The sequence below is a fragment of the Hemitrygon akajei genome, chromosome 28 (genome assembly GCF_048418815.1).
Source record: "Hemitrygon akajei chromosome 28, sHemAka1.3, whole genome shotgun sequence".
Lineage (NCBI taxonomy): Eukaryota > Metazoa > Chordata > Chondrichthyes > Myliobatiformes > Dasyatidae > Hemitrygon > Hemitrygon akajei.
Window position 1 is genome coordinate 3,474,000 of NC_133151.1, and position 22,386 is coordinate 3,496,385.

Below are 22,386 nucleotides of genomic sequence, written 5' to 3' on the forward strand. Positions count from 1 at the left end.
ATTGGTAAGGCCAAATTTGGAATATTGTGTACAGTTCTGGTCACCGAATTATAGGAAAGATATCAATAAATTAGAGAGAGTGCAGAGACGATTTACTAGGATGTTACCTGGGTTTCAGCACTTAAGTTACAGAGAAAGGTTGAACAAGTTAGGTCTCTATTCATTGGAGCGTAGAAGGTTGAGGGGGGATTTGATCGAGGTATTTAAAATTTTGAGAGGGATAGATAGAGTTGACGTGAATAGGCTGTTTCCATTGAGAGTAGGGGAGATTCAAATGAGAGGACATGATTTGAGAGTTAGGGGGCAAAAGTTTAAGGGAAACACGAGGGGGTATTTCTTTACTCAGAGAGTGATAGCTGTGTGGAATGAGCTTCCTGTAGAAGTAGTAGAGGCCAGTTCAGTTGTGTCATTTAAGGTAAAATTGGATAGGTATATGGACAGGAAGGGAGTGGAGGGTTATGGGCTGAGTGCGGGTAGGTGGGACTAGGTGAGATTAAGAGTTCGGCACGGACTAGGAGGGCCGAGATGGCCTGTTTCCGTGCTGTGATTGTTATATGATTATAAATCCTACAGAATTAATTAAAAAAAACTACACACAGAAGACTGACGAACAATGAACAAAAGGCAACAAACTGTGCAAACACAATCCACTTTGAACTTTGCGCCCGGGATGAACCCATCTCGGAAGATTCTAGAATGTTCTTCCGAGCAACGGGGAACCACTGCAGAATTCCCTGAAGGTTAACTTGCAAGTTGAGTTGGTTGAGAGGAAGGGCAAGTGCAGTGTTGGCATTCGTTTTGACGGGACTAGACGACAAGAGCAAGGATATAATGCTGAGGAGTTATACGGCGCTGGTGAGGCCTCACTTAGAATATTGCCAGTAGTTTTGTGCCCCTCATCTAAGAAAGTATGTGCTGAACTTGGAAAGAGCTCACAGGAGGTTCACGAGAATGATTCCGGGAATGAAAAGGGTTATCGTACAAGGAGCGATTAATGGCTCTGGGCTTTTACTTGCTGGAATTTAGAAGAATGGGGGAAGAATCACATTGAAAGCTATCGCATGCTGAAAGGCCTCGATAGAGTGGATGTTTCCTATAGTGGGGGAGTCTCGGACCAGAGGGCATAGCCTCGGAATAGAGGGACAGCCATCTAGAACTGCGATGTGGAGGGATTTCTTTAGCCAGAGGGTGGCAGTCTGTGGAATTCGTTGCCACAGACGGCTGTGTAGGCCAAATCATTGGCTCATTTAAGCTGGAGTTTGATAGGTTCTTGATTAGTCAGGGTGTGAAAGGTTATTGGGGAAGAAGGCAGGAGAAAGGGGTTGAGAGGGAAATAGATCAGGCATGACAAAAAAGCGGAACAGATCCTAATCCCACTCCTATGTCTTACGGTCTAACCAAACTACAGCAAGTCAATGTACAGCACTTCACATTACTGTGCAACCAAGAGCTATCATTATCTCTCCCAACAAGTGTACCATCTTCTGTCTGGCCATGTCACAAATACACTTAGATTTCACTGTTTTTATCCCCAATAACGACCAATTACGCAAATCAAATTACAGGTTTCCCCCGCTATTTGAAGGTAGCGTGTTCCTATGAAACCGTTTGTAAGCCGAAATGTCGTAAAGTGAAGAAGCAATTACCATTAATTTATATGGGAAAGATTTTTGAGTGTTCCCAGACCCAAAAAATAACCTACCAAATCAAACCAAATAGCACATAAAACCTAAAATAACACTAACATATAATAAAAGCAGGAATGATATGATAAATTTACACCCTATATAAAGTAGAAATATTGTATGTACGGTGTAGTTTCACTTATCAAACTCGGGTAGGCAGCGAGCCAGAATCGATTTGGAGAAAAAAAATCGGCACGTACACGCCTACGCACGTACACGCATGCGCAAACAACTGCCCGCACAAGGCTTCACAGTCACTATAGTCTTTCTCGGGGTAAACACACATATAAATGCGGGCGTCTTTTCTTCGTAAAAGCGAAAATCCTCTTTGGTTAGCGAAAACAGGTTAAGTCTTTCGTAACAGCGAGTTGTCATAAAGCCAACGTTCGAGAAGCGGGGGGGGGGGGGGAAGGGGGCCACCTGTACGAGCTAAACCGTGGGTCTGGGCACCGAGCTCCACTTCCTGCCCGTGAGCTTGCAAGCTCCTTCATGCAGGCCGCTGACAGCGGTGTGCGCCCGTGGGTGAACTTCCAATCGCTCAGATCTGCTGAAATAGGTCGTCCTGCCACCCTGCTGTCTTCCATTGTGAAACGTCGCCACAGGCACACGGACTGTCAGGTGCTGAGCTCTGAAGGCTCGTGAGAGGAAGAGGTGTGACAGTCACTGAAGTAGCGCGGGTGAACAGAAATAAATTGAATTCATGACCCTCCCGGGGGGGAGGGGGAGTGTAAAGGATTAGTATTTGAGAGAGAAAGACTTCTGTGGGCTCGAAGAGTCGAGAATTACTTTCCCTCCTATACGTGCTGAGATCCCCAGCAGGTTGTTTTGTTGTTCGGGAATGAATGGGGGTTAGTTTAAGGAAGGCAAGTGTGGAGCAGGTAGCTTGAGTACCATCCAGCTGTGGGTTTTGTCTGTCAGCAGGCAGAGATGAGTACTCATCTATATCATTCCTACCACTGGAGTATAGATATTACACATCATAGGAAAATTAGGCTATTTAGCCCATCAAGTCTGCTTCTACCATTCAATATCCGCCAATTTATTAGCCCTCTCCATTCTCCTGCCTCCTCCCTGTAACCTTTGACACCCTGACTCATCAAGAACCTATCAACCTCTGCTTTAAATACATCCGATGGTTTGGTTCCACTGCTGTTAGTGGCAATGAATTCTACAGATTCACCACCTTCGAGCTAAAGAAATTCCTCCTCACCTGTTTTAAAATGGATATCCTTGCATTCTGAGGCCGTGCCTTCCGGCCCTAGACTCCCCCAAATTGGGAAACATCCTCTCCACGCCCGCTTTATCTAGGCCTTTCAATATTCGATAGGTTACAATGGAATCCCCCTCATTCTTCTAAACTCCAACAGGTTGAGGCCCAGAGTCAAACACTCCCCATACATTAACCCTTTCATTTCCCAGAAGGAGTCTCGTGAACCTCCTCTCAACCCTCTCCAATGGCTGCATATCCTTTCTTAGCTAAGGGGCTCAAAACTGCTCACGATACTCCAAATGCCTTAAAAAGCCTCAGCGTTACACTGGCTAGTGGCCACCCAGCAGAGGCGAATCTGGGACTGCCCAACTCAGCAGCCGGCAGGTTAACCATCACCCCCACAAGGGAACGGCGACGAAGGAGGGAAATGCAAGCTGCCTGGGACTTACCAGGTCCTGGGTCGGTCTTCGGACGCGGAAGAACAAGACCAGCACGGCCGTCGGCAGCAGCTCCCAGAAAAAGAGGATGCAGCCAAACACCAGGTAGCCTTTGTCCCCGAGATTGGACACGAGATCAGCCTGTGGAAGCCAAGAACACGAGGCTACATTGCTTGTGGCAAAAGGTAAACATCCTCTCTCTCTCTCACACAAACGGGACTCACCAGCACAGGAATGTTATACTGCAGAGTTCTGCACAGTCTCATTCAGCAGCATGTTTGATTTTGGTGAGAACTGTCCAACATCAGATTGCTTCACCTCTTTGCCAGCATTTCTACCCAGGCAAATCGTCCAGACCTATATTCCATCGCCCATCTCATCTTCGTTGTCTGTTTCTACACATCCCACTTTTATATTTCCCTTTAAGTTTATCGTCATCTATACCAGCAAACATCATTCTACCCACAATAAACATAAACCAAAATATTCCCTTAAGTAAAATATAATTCAAGATGCATGTAGAGTATAGCACAGACAACACAGTAAAACAGCTTGCCGCCCACGTAACGAGACCTCGGTGGTGGCGGGGTATTCATTAGTCTCTCAGCCTGAGGGAAGATCTATCTCTATTTCGGGGAACATTATCCATTACAAGCCCAAAGGTGTAATGATCTGTCTTAACTTCTGCTCTTCTCATCCTTCTTCTTGAGAGCACTCCATTCTCTCGGTTTCAACAGCCCCTCCTGCCTCCACTTTCACCGAATCACATCCATAACCTTCTCGACTCTCATTCTCCCTCCCTCTCTTCCAACGTTTTGTCCTTGACCTTATAGTTAATTTCTCCATCTCACCAACAGCAGTCTGCCATTTTAATTCTCCACTCTGAGCTTTGGCCTTTGTCAACGTTTCCAACAGATCCCAACACAAGCTCGTGGAATAGTACCTCATCGTCCCACTTTTGGACTCAGCTATTCAACTTCACTGAAACTAAAACTCCTGAAAACTTCTACAAAAGTATTGTGGAGAGCATTCTGACTGGCTGCATCACCCCGGTATTTGGAAAGTGGGGGGGGGGGGGGGGGGGGGGGGCTACTGCACAGGATCGAAGTAAGCTGCAGAGTCAGCTACATCATGGGCACTAACCTCCGTAGTATCCAGGACATCTTCAAGAAGCGACGCCTCAGAAAGGCTGTGTCCGTCATTAAGGACCCCCCACCACCCAGGACATGCCTTGTTCTCATTGCTACCATCAGGGAGGAGGTACAGGAGCCTGAAGACACACACCCAACAATTCAGGAACAGCTTCTTCCCCTCTGTCATCCGATTTCTGAATGGGCAGTGAACCCATGAACACTACCTTTAAAAAAATTTGTTTTCTTTTGCACGTCTTATTTTAACTTAACTATTTAATAGACATATAAACACTTACTGTAATTCAGCTTTTTTTCCCCTCTATATTTATTTATCATGTACTTCATTGTACTGTGGCGTGTGGCCAGATGGTTAAGGCGTTGGACTAGTGATCTGAAGGTCGTGAGTTCGAGCCCCGGTCAAGGCAGCGTGTTGTGTCCTTGAGCAAGGCACTTAACCACACACTGCTCCAGTCCACCCAGCTGAAAATGGGTGCTGGCAAAATGCTGCGGGTTAACCTGCTGGGACAGACTTTAACTTTCACTTTCATTGTACTGCTGCCCTAAAGTTAACAAATTTCACGACATATGCCAGTGATATTAACCTTGATTCTGATTCAATTTCTTTTATCATGTGCACAGCACATTGATACCTCTAGTGAAATATGTTGTTTGCGTTAACCCAAGTATGTGTTGGAGGACAGCCCGCAAGAGTGCCCACATATTTCAGCACCAATATAGCATGCCCATAATGTTCCGGAGAACAACCAAGAGCAAGCTCCCTTCATCCCTCCCACGGACAGTCCTCCAACGGGCCTTCGATGGGTTCACAGACTCGCAGACGTTGGGCCTTCGATTCACCCAGTGGACTCGTTGTCCTAGGGCCTCGGCCGTCAGGCCTCTGAAATCGCTGAATTTGATGCTGAACCCAAGGAATGTTTCAGATGACCTGCCTTTCCGGTTTGAGATGAAACATCGCCAACTCGTATTGTTAACAAAAGCAGCTTAGCCTGACTTGATCTGACAGACGTTTCCAGCAACTGCAATACTCTGCGTCCCACAGTTCCTGTGTATCTTTATACCATCTCCACAGATCCCTAAAAACCCTTCACCAGCCTCTCTCAGCGGGATCACTACCATTGTCACTGTTATCCACTTCGCTCTCGCCACCTTCCCCTTTGGTTTCTACCTTTTCCTTGTTCTGATGAAAGACCACGAGACAAAGGAGTAGAATTAGGCCATTCTGCCCATCATATCTGTACCACTATTTCATCGTGGTTGATTCATCCCTCTCTCAAACCTGTTCTCCTGCCTTCTCCCTGTAACCTTTCACGTCCTGACTAATCAAGAATCTGTTAACCTATGCTTTAAATATACGCAATGACCCACCCTCAAAGCTGGCTGTGGCAATGAATTCCACAGATTCACCAAACTCTGGCTAAAGAAATTCCTCCTCATCTCCGTTCTAAATGGACATCCCTCTATTCTGAGGGTGTGCCCTCTGGTCCTAGACTCCCCCACCATAGGAAACATCTTCTCCACATCTACTCTATCTGTGCCCTCTGGTCCTAGACTCCCCCACCATAGGAAACATCCTCTCCACATCCACTCTATCTGTGCCCTCTGGTCCTAGACTCCCCCACCATAGGAAACATCCTCTCCACATCCACTCTATCTGTGCCCTCTGGTCCTAGACTCCCCCACTACAGGAAACATCTTCTCCACATCCACTCTATCTGTGTCCTCTGGTCCTAGACTCTCCCACTATAGGAAACATCCTCTCCACATCCACTCTATCTGTGTCCTCTGGTCCTAGACTCCCCCACCATAAGAAACATCCTCTCCATATCCACTCTATCTGTGTCCTCTGGTCCTAGACTCCCCTACAACAGGAAACATCCTCTCCATATCCACTCTATCTGTGTCCTCTGGTCCTAGACTCCCCCACTATAGGAAACATCCTCTCCACATCCACTCTATCTGTGCCCTCTGGTCCCAGACTCCCCCACTACAGGAAACATCCTCTCCACATCCACTCTATCTGTGTCCTCTGGTCCTAGACTCCCCCACTACAGGAAACATCCTCTCCACATCCACTCTATCTGTGTCCTCTGGTCCTAGACTCCCCCACTATAGGAAACATCCTCTCCACATCCACTCTATCTGTGTCCTCTGGTCCTAGACTCCCCCACTATAGGAAACATCCTCTCCACATCCACTCTATCTGTGCCCTCTGGTCCTAGACTCCCCCACTACAAGAAACATCTTCTCCACATCCACTCTATCTGTGTCCTCTGGTCCTAGACTCCCCCATTATAGGAAACATCCTCTCCACATCCACTCTATCTGTGTCCTCTGGTCCTAGACTCTCCCACTATAGGAAACATCCTCTCCACATCCACTCTATCTGTGTCCTCTGGTCCTAGACTCCCCCACCATAAGAAACATCCTCTCCATATCCACTCTATCTGTGTCCTCTGGTCCTAGACTCCCCTACAACAGGAAACATCCTCTCCATATCCACTCTATCTGTGTCCTCTGGTCCTAGACTCCCCCACTATAGGAAACATCCTCTCCACACCAACTCTATCTGTGTCCTCTGCTCCTAGACTCCCCCACCATAGGAAACATCTTCTCCACATCTACTCTATCTGTGCCCTCTGGTCCTAGACTCCCCCACCATAGGAAACATCCTCTCCACATCCACTCTATCTGTGCCCTCTGGTCCTAGACTGCCCCACTATAGGAAACATCCTCTCCACATCCACTCCATCTGTGCCCTCTGGTCCTAGACTCCCCCACCATAGGAAACATTTACTCTATCGAGGCCTTTCAACATTCAGCAGGTTTCAAAGAGATCTTCCCCTCGTTCTTCTAAATTCCAGCAAATACAGGCCCACAGCCATCAAACACTCCTCATACGACAACCCTTTCATTCCCAGAACCATTCTCACAAACTTCCTCCGAACCCTCTCTTAGATACGTGGCTCAAAACTGCCCGCAATACTCCTTGAGGCCTCAACAGCGCCTTATAAAGCCTCAGCATAAATCGCCCAGAGGTGAGCTGCAGGCTAGCGGAGGGAAGGAGCGCCTTACGCCTCCTTTGGTCGAGACGCATCTCCACCCTGCCACCCCTTATTAACATTAAAAACTAAAATCCTGCAGTTACCTGGTCAGAAACGTTGTACCAGCCATAATCAAAGGTGTTCACGTGAGTGGCAGGGGAACGCATGACGGCAAATAGATTGTAACAGGCTCTGCTTGCATAGAGCAGGATAACTAATACCCCTACAGCTGTGGTCTGGTACACTGATGTTCCCTGCAAGTAAAAAAAAAAGCAGAAAAACAAAGTACAATTATTTTTTTAAAAAACATTTGAACAGTTACAAAATGCAAATTATTTGTTTCAAATAGAGTCCTAGCTTTCTCTAATCAGCTTTATTTCTCCACATCTCCAGGGTGTGTTGTGCTGTATGGCGCGGGTGGTCATGACCACGATTGTTCTCGGCGAGTTTTTCCCACAGAAGTGGTCTGCCGTTGCCCTCAACTGGGCAGTGTCTTTACCAGACGGGTGACCCCCCCCTCCACCCCCCAGATGTTATCAATACTCTTCCAGGGATTGTCTGCCTAGTGGTCGCGTAACCAGGACTTGCGATCTGCACCGGCTGCTCGTACAACCGTCCACCACATGCTCCCACGGCTTCACGTGACCCTGATCGAGGGGGCTACACCTTGCCCCAGGGTGACCTGCAGGCTAGCGGAGGGAAAGAGCACCTCACACCTCTGGTAGGGATGGATTTCCACCCCGCCACCCACTCTCTATATGTTTAGAACATAGAGTAGTACAGCACATTACAGGCCCTTCGGCCCACAATGTTGTGCTGACCCTCAAACCCTGCCTCCTATATAACCCCCCCACCTTAAATTCCTCCATATACCTGTCTAGTAGTCTCTTAAACTTCACCAGTGTATCTGCCTCCACCACTGACTCAGGCAGTGCATTCCACGCACCAACCACTCTCTGAGTAAAAAACCTTCCTCTAATATCCCCCTTGAACTTCCCTCCCCTTACCTTAAAGCCATGTCCTCTCGCACTGAGCAGTGGTGCCCTTAGCTGTCCACTCTGTCTATTCCTCTTAATATCTTGTACACCTCTATCATGTCTCCTCTCATCCTCCTTCTCTCCAGAGAGTAAAGCCCTAGCTCCCTTAACCTCTGATCATAATCCATACTCTCCAAACCAGGCAGCATCCTGGTAAATCTCCTCTGTACCCTTTCCAATGCTTCCACATCCTTCCTATAGTGAGGCGACCAGAACTGGACACAGTACTCTAAGTGTGGCCTAACTAGAGTTTTATAGAGCTGCATCATTACATCGCGTCTCTTAAACTCTATCCCTCGACTTATGAAAGCTAACACCCCATAAGCTTTCTTAACTACCCTATCTACCTGTGAGGCAACTTTCAGGGATCTGTGGACACGTACCCCCAGATCCCTCTGCTCCTCCACACTACCAAGTATCCTGCCATTTAACTTTGTACTCTGCCTTGGAGTTTGTCCTTCCAAAGTTCAAATTTAGTTCAAATTTAATTGACATTCAACCATACACACGTATCGGCTAAATGAAACAGTGTTCCTCCAGCAGCCAAGGTGTAAAATACAGTGCACACAGCAATACAGTTACAATAGCAAATATAGTCACAAAATAATATTAGCACAAGTCCTTGAGTGACATGGCTTGAAGATTGATGTTGCACGGGATGTTGCCCTGAAGCCTCGTTTCTGCAGGAGCAATCACGCAGCATTCCTCATTTCGTGGTCAGCCGCTTCCGAAGGGAATCCTGCACGTCTTCCGGGGACGTGGAATGCAAACAACAAACACTGCGAGGTCTGAACTTTCCACAGCGCAGCTCACCTTGGATTCCAGGTAGATGTTGGTTGAAGGTGACGTTTTAGCGATGACGTAGAGGCACGTTGCCAGCGTGACGGCGCAGACTACAAAGAGGGAGTCGTTGATGATTACCCGTACCAGGACGATGGCTTTGGTCTCCTCGTGCTGAATCTTCACGAGCAAGGCACAAGTTAGGTTCACCGTCAGAAATACCAGGCTTGCCGCCAGGAAAGCGAGTCGTATTGGGAGTCTGAAACCACAAACACTCACCCAAGTTAGAAGACAGGAAAGGAAACTCTACAATCATTAGAGTTCATATTTAAATCACGGTGCCGTTAGCTACCAATCGACCACAAACTAAGTTCTTGTGACATTTAATAATATTTTATTGATCCCGAGTGGGAAATTATTTCATTACAGCAGCAACATTTAGCAGCGTGCAGACTTAACAATAAACTACAGAATAGACACAATAATAATTTACCAATGTGCAATGATAATGTATGAAATAATAAAACAGAGACTATTGTACTATGATAACCATATAACCACATAACAATTACAGCACGGAAACAGGCCATCTCGGCCCTTCTAGTCCGTGCTGAACGCTTACTCTCACCTAATCCCACTGACCTGCACTCAGCCCATAACCCTCCATTCCTTTCCTGTTCATACACCTACCCAATTTTACTTTAAATGACAAAATCGAACCTGCCTCTACCACTTCTACTGGAAGCTCGTTCCACGTAGCTACCAATCTCTGAGTAAAGAAATTCCCCCTCGTGCTACCCCTAAACTTCTGCCCCCCTAGCTCTCAACTCATGTCCTCTTGTTTGAATCTCCCCTATTCTTCATGGAAAAAGCCTATTCACGTCAACTCTATCTAACCCCTCATAATTTTAAATACCTCTATCAAGTCCCCCCTCAACCTTCTACGCTCCAAAGAATAAAGACCTAATTTGTTCAACCTATCTCTGTAACTTAGGTGCTGAAACCCAGGTAACATTCTAGTAAATCTCCTCTGTACTCTCTCTATTTTGTTGACATCTTTCCTATAATTCGGTGACCAGAACTGTACACAATACTCCAAATTTGGCCTCACCAATGCCTTGTACAATTTTAACATTACATCCCAACTCCTATACTCAATGCTCTGATTTATAAAGGCCAGCATACCAAAAGCTTTCTTCACCACCCTATCCACATGAGATTCCACCTTCAGGGAACTATGCACCATTATTCCTAGATCACTCTGTTCTACTGCATTCTTCAATGCCCTCCCTACCATTTACCATGTATGTCCTATTTTGATTATTCCTACCAAAATGTAGCTCCTCACACTCATCAGCATTAAACTCCATCTGCCATCTTTCAGCCCACTCTTCTAACTGGCCTAAATCTCTCTGTAACCTTTGAAAACCTACTTCATTATACACAACACCACCTATCTTAGTATGATGTGTGCTCTCCTATCGTACAGAGATGAACTGTTGTGTATGCTTATTGCGTTTGGTAGGAAAGATTTTCTGTAACGATCCTTGTGACAGCGGAGCTGAATGAGCCTGTTCGTGAGGGGGCTCCGCTGCTTATTCAGCAGGTCATGGAGAGGATGTGCCAGATTGTCCATAATGGATTTGAGGAGATATCTATCCAGAGAGAGGCTGCCAAAGATGAGTGCAAGTTGATTCATTCTGCTGAGGGGAATGGTAGGAACGTGTGTAGGAAAAGGGCCCAGACAGCGTTCCTAACCTGTACTGAAAGCGCAGTTTCGCACAGACCCTTTCTGAGGGCAAGACCAACTAAGCTATATTTTAAATTGAGACACCTAAAAGCTTTCTCAGTTTATTTGAAAGGGAGCTTTCCAAGCTCGAGACATGACCAGTCTGGGACCAGAGGGCACAGCATCAGAATACAAGGACATCCCTTTAGAACAGATGACGGGGACTTTCTTTAGCCAGAGGGTGAAGAATCTGTGGAATTCATTGCCATAGACAGCTGTGGAGTATACTTAAGGTGGAGGTTGATAGGTTCTGGATTAGGAGGGGCGTCAAAGGTTACGGCAGGAAGGCAGGAGAATGGGGTTGGAAGGGCTAATAAATCACTTGCTGGAATGGGGGAGCAGAAAAGATGGGCTGAATAGCCTTACTTTGCTCCTATGTCTTATGGTCTTAAATGACAAGGTTTTTAAGCTGAAAGGATGACTGGGGTCTCCCTCCATCCCACCTGTCGCTTTTATTGGGAGTGTTGTATACGAAAGGCCCGAAGTAGTGTTGAGGATCTCTAGCGTCGATCCCACAATCTCTCTGACCAGCTACCGTCAGGTCAGACTGGGTAACAGCTTCTTCCCTCAGGCCGTGAGACTACTGAATACCCTGCCACCACCGAGATCTTGTCACTAGGTCAGCGAGCTGCTCACAGTTCTGTTTACTATTTACCGGTTCTGCACACTACATTATCCTCAGCATCAGTATATGACGTAGGCGAGCCTGCTCTCATGACCACGATTGTTCCTGACAAATACTTCTACAGAAGTGGCCTGCCATCGACTTCTGGTCAGTGCCTTTACAAGACGGGTGACTCCACCCCAGCTATTATCAATACTCTTCGGAGACTGTCCGCCTGGTCACATAACCAGGACTTGTGATGTGCACCGGCTGCTTGTACGACCATCCACCACCTGCCTCCGTGGCTTCAGGTGACCCTGATCAGGGGCTAAGTAGGTGCACACACAGAGTACACTGCAGATGCTGGGGTCAAAGCAACACTTACAACAGGCTGGAGGAACTCAGCAGGTCGGGCAGCATCCGTGGGAACGAGCGGTCAGGAAGAGGGAGGGGGCAGGGGACCTATAAAGAAGGTGGGGGAAGGGTGGGAAGGAGAAGGCTGGTAGGTGCCAGGTTGAAAAACCAATCAGAGGAAAGATTGAGGGTGGGGGAGGGGAAGCAAGGAGGGGGATAGGCAGCTGGAGGAGGAGGCAGAGTGAAACTGGGATGGGGGAAGGGAGGGAATTACCAGAAGTTGGAGAATTCGCTGGACGACCCAGGCGGTATATGAGTTGCTCCTCCAACCTGAGTTTGGCCTCATCGAGGCAGTAGAGGAGGCCATGTATGGACATATCTCAATGGGAATGTGAAGCAGAGAATATGAAGCCACCCACTTAAATTCTGCTTCACATTCCCATTTGGATATGCCTCCTCTACTGCCTTGATGAGGCCAAACTCAGGTTGGAGGAGCAACACCTCATATACCATTCTGGGTAGTCTCCAGCCCCTTGGAATGAACATCGAATTCTCCAATTTCCGGTCAATCCCTCCCCCTCCCTTTCCCACATCCCAGTTTCACTCTGCCTCCTCCTCCAGCTGCCTATCACCTCCCTCATGATTCCAGCTTCTTCTACCACATAGTGCTTTCGCCTTCCATTCCTTCTTCACCTCTCCTGCCTATCCCCTCCCTGCTTCCCCTTCCCCCACCCCTTGATCTTTCCTCTGATTGGTTTTTCACCTGGCACCTTCCCCCTCTCCCCACCTTCTTTACAGGGCCCCTGCCCCCTCCCTCTTCAATCCTGACGAAGGGTCTCGGCCCGAAACGTTGACCGCTCGTTTCCACGGACGCTGCCCGACCTGCTGAGTTCCTCCAGCGTGTTTGTGTGTGTGTTGCTAAGTACACTTTGCCCGAGGGTGACATGTACGTTTGCGGAGGGAAGGAGCGTCTTACACCTCTGGTAGAGACGCATCTCCGCCTTGCCACCCTACATGCATATACCCTGACGTGCGCACTACACACGTTTTGAATTACACTTTATTAACTCAGTTGCGGTAATATTTTGTTCAATGCAGTGTCTGTGTGTGTGTTACGTGTTTTATGAGCACACTGCAGTCCGGAGGAACCTTGTTTTGTTTGGTTGTATATACGTACAGTCAGAGGACAATAACCTCCAAGAGGACCACAACCTCGTCATTGGGATTTGGAGGCTTGCGTGCCTCAGTGACGCAGAACGCTACGTGTTGGCTGGAGTCAGGGCTTTGTGCTCTGGTAGGGTCACCCATGGCCCAACAGGTCACAGGGTAGAGCAGTGGTCCCCAACCACCGGGCTGTGGACTGGAGTCAGGGCTTTGTGCTCTGGTAGGGTCACCCATGGCCCAACAGGTCACAGGGTAGAGCAGTGGTCCCCAACCACCGGGCTGTGGACTAGAGTCAGGGCTTTGTGATCTGGTAGGGTCACCCATGGCCCAACAGGTCACAGGGTAGAGCAATGGTCCCCAACCACCGGGCCGCAAAGCGTGTGCGAGGAAACGATATGATTTGGCGACATGAAACGACATGGGTCAGCTGCACCTTTCCTCATTCCCTGTCACGCCCACTGTTGGAACTTGAACACACGCGAGGTCACTACGCACGTGTCATCCATGCCAGCGCGGGAAGATGATCATCTCCTCGAGCTTGCGAGTGACGGCGGGCTGAGAAGTATGTTTGACATAACATCTCTGCCGGCATTCTGGATCAAAGTCAAGGCTGAATATCCTGAGATAGCCACGAAAGCACTGAAAACATTGCTTCCATTTCCAACATCCTATCTCTGCGAAACGGGCTTTTCTGCAATGAATGCAACAAAAACTAAAGTGCGGAATAGACTGGACATAAGGAATCCCCTTCGAGTATCGCTGTCTCCCATCACCCCTCGATGGGACCGTCTTGTTGCAGGGAAACAAGCCCAGGGCTCCCACTGATTCAGCGATATTGGTGTGTTGCAATGATTTTATATGTTCATACGAGGAAAATATGGGCTGTGTGTTTAATATTAGATTCGTCAGATAAACCCTTTTAGAAACAAAATTGAGTGTATTAGCCACCTATAAGTGACTTAGTTGACTTATCACCTACATTCCGGTCATAATTTACACCCCTCCCCCCACCGATCGCAAGAACATTGCCAATATAAAACCTGTCTGCGTTGCAAAAAAGGTTGGGCACCCCTGGGGTAGAGGCCAGACCAAGAATGGCCCAGGCTCAGGCATTCAGCTCAGGGCCAACAACGCTGACTGGTCAAAAAAAAAATTGCTACAGAAACAGAATCCTTTTAAATCTGAGTGTGACAATATTCCTGAGTGCCCGCCTAGGACTTGTGTGACTGACAGTAGTGAGAACCGAGAGGAAGCTACTGACACGATGAAGGAAGCCCCGAACACCAGAGAGTGAGGAGCTTCATTGTTGCCCTAAATGTCAGCGGTGTAACGGGCAGTAAGTAAATAAAGGTGACAATAAACCTGAACTTGAGCCAAGGTGGAAGGGGAGGAAGAATAGAATCGAAGCAAGAAGTCCTAGAAAAAGCTCTTGCCAGTTGAGTGGCCCAGGCAGAGGGTGAATGGAAGAAACAGCAAACCAGCCAGCAGATGGCAGCAACAGCCTGGATTTAATATTTAACCAAAATCAATGCTAATAGAAAATGGTTATTAGGAGAGTGTGGGAGTAAGTGATTATATCATCGCAGGGTTCAGAAGACAAGACAGTTTTATGCTCTGTTCACTAGAAGTTTTACAAGCCCCATTTGAACCCCTGGGTGAAATTAGAATGTAAATAAATCAGGTCCGCTACTGTACCGTATGTAAAGCAATCAGTTCCCAGCGTTTACCATGCTGACCGGCCACATTTCCCCCACCTTAATGGTCTCATTACTAAGTGATAGAGCTCCCCGCTCGACAATTCCCGGAGAACTGCTGTTGCTGCCAACTGGATAGGTTCCACGCCACCCAGCCGCAGTGACGCGGAAAGACTTCGCAGGAGAAGCAGCAAAAGTGGAAGCTGTTTTACAAAACTGTGAGGAGCACAGAAAGTGGTAACCATAAGACTCCCGGAGCAGAATTAGGCCATTCGGCCCCTCGAGTCTGCCCTGCCATTCAATCATGGCCGATGCAGTTCCCATCTCAACCCCCACCCTCCTGCTTTCTCCCCCGTAACCTTTAATGGCCTTACTAATCAAAAACCTGTCAAACTCTGCTTTAATCTACCCGATGATTTGCCCTCCATAGCCGCCTGCGGCAATGAATTCCACAGATTCACCACCTTCTGGCTGAAGAAATTCTTCCCCATCTCCGTCCTAAATGGACGTCTCTCTATTCTGAGGCTGTGACCTTGGTTCCAGACTCCCCTGCTGTAGGTTCCATCCTCTCCACATTCACTCTATTTAGGCCTTTCTAAAGAGACTGGACAAGGACCCAGACCTGGCTCGGGCTCCAGAATTAGGCAAGGACAAGACGTGGCTACAGGACGAGGAGAGACAACAGGATTGGACGTGAGACTCCTGGACAGGGCGAGAGAATCCCAGCCGGTACTGGGCTGGGCGAGACACGTGGACAAGACGAGAACACAAAGCCGTTGCTTGGACAGGACAAGGTTCTTGATGTGGCTAGGTCTGGATGAGAGCCCGAAATTTATTTGGGGAGAGACAGGGAGAAAGAGGTCCTTGGTCAGAATATGGAAAGGGAGCATTATAAAATCAGCATACGATCGGTGGGTTGGGAAGAAAAGCTTTGGTAACATTATGTCAGTAGATCACACAGCCAGTCTGGCCACATTGAAAATCAAAAGGCTCAAAATGAAAAGGTTTACTGCTGGGGGATAAACCGAGTTGAGTTTTATCCTGCCACTCCTGAAGGCTGTGCAATTTCGGCCTGATCAACGGCATAAAATATTGCCGTCCTGCCCACTTGACAAATCCCCGGCGAAATAAACTTCAGCCGATTTCCAGTCCAGACCTTTGCGAGACCAGACAGCACGGAGCTGCCATAAATCAGAGTGGCACTGGCAATCTCCGAGCTGCAGCTGGTGCGGGGAATGGAAATGTCACAGAGCCTCGGAGGGGAACGACTTCCAAGGGGGAGATTGGCGTGTGCACACGCGGAGGCTGACACCCAGCCACTGCGACTGACACAGGCAGACCATCACAGTCACACACACTGACAGTGACATGAACACACACACAGTTGGTCGCACAAAGACACACAGCAAAGATTCTGCTTTCCACAACCGAAAGCCGTGAAAACCTCTCTGCCCGTGGAGAAGAAACACATTAAACCAGAGGTCCTAGCATGTGTTTCCTGAATAACCGAACTGGGGTCCAGGGTGGTCTCAGTTACATTTTTTTTTTAGTCTCATTGTACCCCACAATGACTACAAAGATCATATTCTCCATAATTTTATTTTAGAGATACAGACGGAACAGGCCCTTCTGGTGCTTCAAGATGCCCTGCCAGCAACCCACGGGTTTAACCCCAGCCTAATCACGGGGCAATTTACAATGACCAGTTAACCTACTAACCAGCAAGTCTTTGGACTGTGGGAGGAAACCAGAGCACCCGGGGGAACCACGGGGAGGACGCACAGATATACCTTTCCCTTTCGTAGAACATGACATCACAGTACAGGCCCTTTGGCCCATGATGTTGTGCTGACCTTTTAACCTATACTAAGGCCTTCCCTCCTGCATAACCTTCTATTGTTCTATCAAGACAAGGGGAGTTGAGTATAGGAGCAAAGAGGTCCTTCTGCAGTTGTACAGGGCCCTGGTGAGACCACACCTGGAGTATTGTGTTCAGTTTTGGTCTCCAAATCTGAGGAAGGACATTCTTGCTACTGAGGGAGTGCAGTGTAGGTTCACAAGGTTAATTCCCGGGATGGCGGGACTGTCATACATTCAAAGACTGGAGCGACTGGGGTTGTATACACTGGAATTTAGAAGGATGAGAGGGGATCTGATTGAAACATGTTCCCAATGTTGGGGGAGTCCAGAACCAGAGGCCACAGTTTAAGAATAAGGGGTAGGCCATTTAGAACAGAGTTCAGGGAAAACTTTTTCACCCAGAGAGTTGTGGATCTGCGGAATGCTCTGCCTCAGAAGGCAGTGGAGGCCAATTCTCTGGATGCTTTCAAGAACGAGTTAGATAGAGTTCTTAAAGATAATGGAGTCAAGGGATATGGGGAGAAGGCAGGAACGGGGTACTGATTGTGGATGATCGGCCATGATCACATTGAATGGTGATGCTGGCTCGAAGGGCTGAATGGCCTGCTCCTGCTCCTATTGTCTATTATCATCCACATGCCGACCTTAAGAGTTTCTTCTGATGTGCCTGCCTTTACCACCATTTCTGGCCGAGCGCTCCACCCTCCCACATCCGCCCTATACCTTCCTCCTCAATCACCTCAAAATGATGCCTCCCTTGTATTACCCATTTCTGCTATGGGAAAATTCTCTGGCTGTCCACTTGATCTACGCCCCTCATCTTGTACACTTCTATCATATCGCCTCTCACCCTCCTCTCCAAAGTAAAAACCCTTAGCTTGCACAGACTGTCCTCTCAAGACGTGCTCTCTAATCCAGGCAGCATTCTGGAAAACCTTCTCTGCACCCTCTACAAAACGTTCACATCCTCACATCTTGCACTTCTCTATCAAGTCACCTCTTGTTAGTTGCTTAACACCACGTAACCCAGACTAGTATTTAACTTTGGTCTTAAATGTAAATTGTTCAGCCTCAGTGTTTCCCACAGATCATATTCCCCATAGCATAGCGGTTAGGCGACCCGGGTTCAATTCCTGCCGCTGCCTGTAAGGAGCTTGTATGTTCTCCCCGTGACCGTGTGGATTTCCTCCAGCAGTCCAAAGACATACTGGCTGGCAGGTTAGCTGGTCGTTGTAAATTGTCCTGTGATTAGGCTAGGACTAAAATCGGGGTTGCTGGGAGACATGGCTCGAGAGGCCAGAAGGGCCTATTCCGCGTGTATCTTAATTAAAAAATAAATAATACAATTTCTCTTCATCTGGAACTATCAGTCGCTTTACATAAACTATGCCATTCCATACCTTCAGATTTATAAAGTGTATGAACTGTGATCCCCACCACAAATACATCTTAATACAGCACAAATTGGTCGGTCTGATCGTAAGGAAGCAACTGCTTTGCTTGGCAATTAGCAATTAAGTAATGCGGCTCAACTATACATCTTAACGTGTGGCCTGCAATGCTCCACCATGGCTAGTGATGCAGAGCTCTGTACCATCAGAAATCGAGGGATGGTGGTGGGAAGCAGGCAGAAACCATATTCTTCCGCTGTCTTAATTTTTCCCACCCATTCCTTCAGCAGGAACACCCACTCAGTCACAAGCTGTTCAACTGTGGAGGCATCAAAGCAGGCTAGGTTACCTCAAATGACCTTCCACTTCCAGAAGATGTACAGGATCAGATTTCTCTCTCCTCCGCTATCACCGTTTGACCCCCTTCGCTGCACCTCCCCCCGCGACAGCCACGATGCCGCGCTCTTCCTCCGTTGCCACCATCTCCGAGCTCACTTTTTCCAGCAAGAGTTCCCCACTCCTCCCGTCTCCAATCTTCTTGGACACCCCGCGCTGGTTCCCAGCCTGCCCTGGATCGTTTCATCCCTAAATGCCGACCAGACATCAACCGGCTCAAACTGAAAACTCCTCTCCTTGAACCTTACCCCCTCTGAACGCACTGCCCTCCACTCTCTATGTACCTCTCAGACACTCAGAGGCGACTGCTTTCAGTGTTCCTCCTCTTACCCACCCTTTGAAGAGGACCTAAGTCCGGACCATCGGAACACTGTCTCTGAGACCTTCAACTCTGGAGAACTCCCATCGACTGCCATCGAACTCATGGCTCCCTTACCCAGCACTGCTCACTTCTACCTCCTACCTAAAACTCACAAACATGACTGCCCAGATAGCTCCATTGTTACTGCCTGCTCCCGCCCCACTGAACTCATATCCCCCTTGGTTCACTCCTCTCCCACTTACAATATATAGTCAGTGTGCCTAAGGCTTTTGCACGGTACTGTCGCAGGGTTAGGTATTGTACTGTACTGCTGCCGCAAGAATAAAATCATGACATATGTGAGTGATGATAAACCTGATTCTGATCTGGGTCTCTATCGTGGACTGAGAGTGGGAAGTGGGCAGGGAGAGGGGGAATCATGGTTGGGAAAAGGGGAGGGAGTGGGAGGCACCAGACAGTCATTCTGTAATGATCAATAGACCAATAGTTTGGAAGCAAATGAGCTTGCCTGGTGGATTCAGGGCTGGGTGTGTCTGCACCCGCCCCGGCACTCCTTCTCTGCCGCCTAAACTCATGACATTACTGCTCCTCGCTAACTTTCAATTCCCTGGCCTTGCCTTCCTCATGTTCACCACGGATGTCCACTCTCTATACACTTCTATACCCCATCAGGAAGGTTTTAAAATTCTCCACTTCTTTCTCAATAGAAGAGCAAATAGGTACAAAGAGGACAAATAGGTAACAAGAACAGCTTCTTTCCGTATGCCATCGGTCTTATGAACACTTGAATTTTAGTCTACTATAAATCAAGTCCACCTGTACATTCAATGAGGTGGACCTCATTGTATATAGTTTATGATTATTTGCACTATTGTTTTTGTTTGCTTTTAATTCTGTACAGAGAGAGCTCAGGAAAACCAACATCAAATACCCTGTATGTGTCCTCATACTTGGCGTTAATAAAGCATCTGAGAATGAGAATGAGCTCACCTCCGCAGCCGCCTGGCAGAACTGTCCCTCAACCTCAACAATTTCTCCTTTGGCTCCTTCCACTTTCTCTAGGCTCGAGAAGTAACCATGGGCACCCACATGGGCCCCAGCTGTGCCTGCCTCATCGCTGGCTATTTAGAGCAGTCCACGTGCCAAACCTTCCCTGGCAACGCTCCCAACTCTTCCTCTGCTACATCGATGACTGCAACGCTGCTACTTCATGCACCCATATTGAGCGCCGCAATTTCATCAACTTTGCCTCCAACTTCCACCCTGTTCTGAAATTCACTTGGTCCACCCCCCTCCCATTTATCAATCTCTCTGTCTCTATCTCTGGAGACAAACTGTCCATAAGACCATAAGATATAGGAGCAGAAGTAGGCCATTCGGCCCATTGAGTCTGCTCCATCATTCAATCATGGGCTGATCCAGTTCTTCCAGTCATCCCCACTCCCCTGCCTTCTCCCCATACCCTTTGATGCCATGGCTAAACAAGAACCTATCTATCTCTGCCTTAAATGCACCCAATGACTTGGCCTCCACAGCTGCTTGTGGCAACAAATTCCACAGATTTACCGCCCTCTGACTAAGGTAATTTCTCCGCATCTCTGTTCTAAAAGGACGTCCTTCAATTCTGAAGTCGTGCCCTCTTGTCCTAGACTTCCCGACCATGGGAAATAACTTTGCCATATCTAATCTGTTCAGGCCTTTTAACATTTGGAATGTTTCTATGTGATTTCCCCCCCCCCCCCCCTCCTGAACTCCAGGGAATACAGCACTAGAGCTGCCAGACGTTCCTCATACAGTAACCCTTTCATTCCTGGAATCATTCTTATGAATCTTCTCTGAATCTTCATCCTGTCCAATGTCAGTATATCCCTTCTAAAATGGGAGCCCATAACTGCACACAATATTCCAACTGTAGTCTCCCAAGTGCATTATAGAGCCTCAAGATCACATCTCTGCTCTTATATTCTATACCTCTAGAAATGAATTGCATTCGCCTTCTTCACCACTGACTCAACCTGGAGGTTAACCTTTAGGGTATCTTGCACAAGGACTCCCAAGTCCCTTTGCATCGCTGTATTTTGAATTCTCTCCCCATTTAAATAACAGTCTGCCTGCTTATTTCTTCCACCAAAGTACATGACCATACACTTTACAGCATTGTATTTCATTGGCCACTTCTTTGCCCATTCCCCTAAACTATCTAAGTCTTTCTGCAGGCTCTCTGTCGGCCGACATCTTTTATAAACCGACTGTTTCCCACCGCTATCTTGACTAAACCTCTTCCCATCCTGTCCGCACAGGGTTTCTGTTCCTCCACCGTTGATGCTGCCCTCACCCACTTCTCCAATTCTCAAACATCCGCGCTCACCCCATCTTCCCACTTCCTTAACAGTGATAGAGTTCCTCTTGTCCTCACCTACCACCCCCATGAGGCCCTCATGAACGCACCATTCTCTGCAACTTCTGCCATCTCCAAAGGGATCCCACGACCAAGCACATCTTTACCCCCTCCCACCTTCTGCTTTACGCAGGGATTGCTTCCTGCATGATTCCCTTGTCCATTCATCTGTCCCCACAAGTGCCCGAAGTGCTACGCCTGCCCATTCACCTCCTCCCTCACCTCCATTGAGGGCCCCGAACACTTCCTCCAGGTGAGGCAGCAGTTCACCTGCGAATCTGCTGGGGGTCGTCTATTGTGGCCAGTGCTCCTGATGCGGCCTCCTCTACACTGGTGAAACCCGTCGTAAATTTGGGGTGGGGGGGGGGGGGAGAGTGCTTTGTTGAGCATCTCCGCTCCAACTTGCAGGTGGCCGAACGTTTTAACTACAATTCCCATTCCCGTTCTGACATGTCGGTCCATCACCTCCACCTTATATTCCGTCTGGGTGGCCTCCGACCTGATGGCATGAACAGCGATTTCTTCTTCTGCTTAAAAATATATTCCCCCCCCCATGGTCCACTCTCCTCTCCTATCAGATCCCCTCCTCTACCCACCTGGCTTCACCTATCAACTTCTATCTATCTTCCTCCAGCCCCCACCACCTTTTTATTCTGGCGTGTCCCCCCTTCCAATTCAGTCCTGAAGGGGAAGGCGGGGGGGGGGGGGGGTCTCGGCCCAATATGTTGACTGTTTATCCCTTTTTTATAGATGCTGCCCGACGTGCTGAGTTCTGGCAGTTTCTTTTGTGCGTTGCTTTGGATTTCCAGCAACTGCAGAATTTGTTTACCAGAATCAGAAGTCTCAATCCCTCTAATTTTTCGACTAGCCCTGTTAAACTAGAGGAACTGGGATCCTGAAGCCAAACAACGTATTGTGTGAGAGAGCACTGGAGACAAAACGCACTCTGCTTTAGATCGGCCAGAGAAAGGGGCACAATTACTTTCAGTCTCCTCAGTCACTGAGATCTGTTTCATCGCACTGGCTTGGCCAAGTGAATGGAAACTCTTGTCCTGTGGTGAATCAATTCC

At 48.1% G+C, this 22,386-nt stretch overlaps 1 protein-coding gene across 1 annotated transcript in view; it reads right to left on the reverse strand.

Moving 5' to 3' along the window:
* LOC140717627 (G protein-coupled receptor 137Ba-like) overlaps nt 1-22,386 on the reverse strand; it is a 103,254-nt gene that overhangs the window by 10,779 nt on the left and 70,089 nt on the right. Inside the window, exons 5-7 of the mRNA XM_073031216.1 lie at nt 9,378-9,603; nt 7,632-7,781; nt 3,345-3,473 (exon numbers count right to left, since the gene is read on the reverse strand). Of these exons, the coding sequence (XP_072887317.1) occupies nt 3,345-3,473; nt 7,632-7,781; nt 9,378-9,603 (505 nt within the window). The remainder of the gene's footprint in view (nt 1-3,344; nt 3,474-7,631; nt 7,782-9,377; nt 9,604-22,386) is intronic.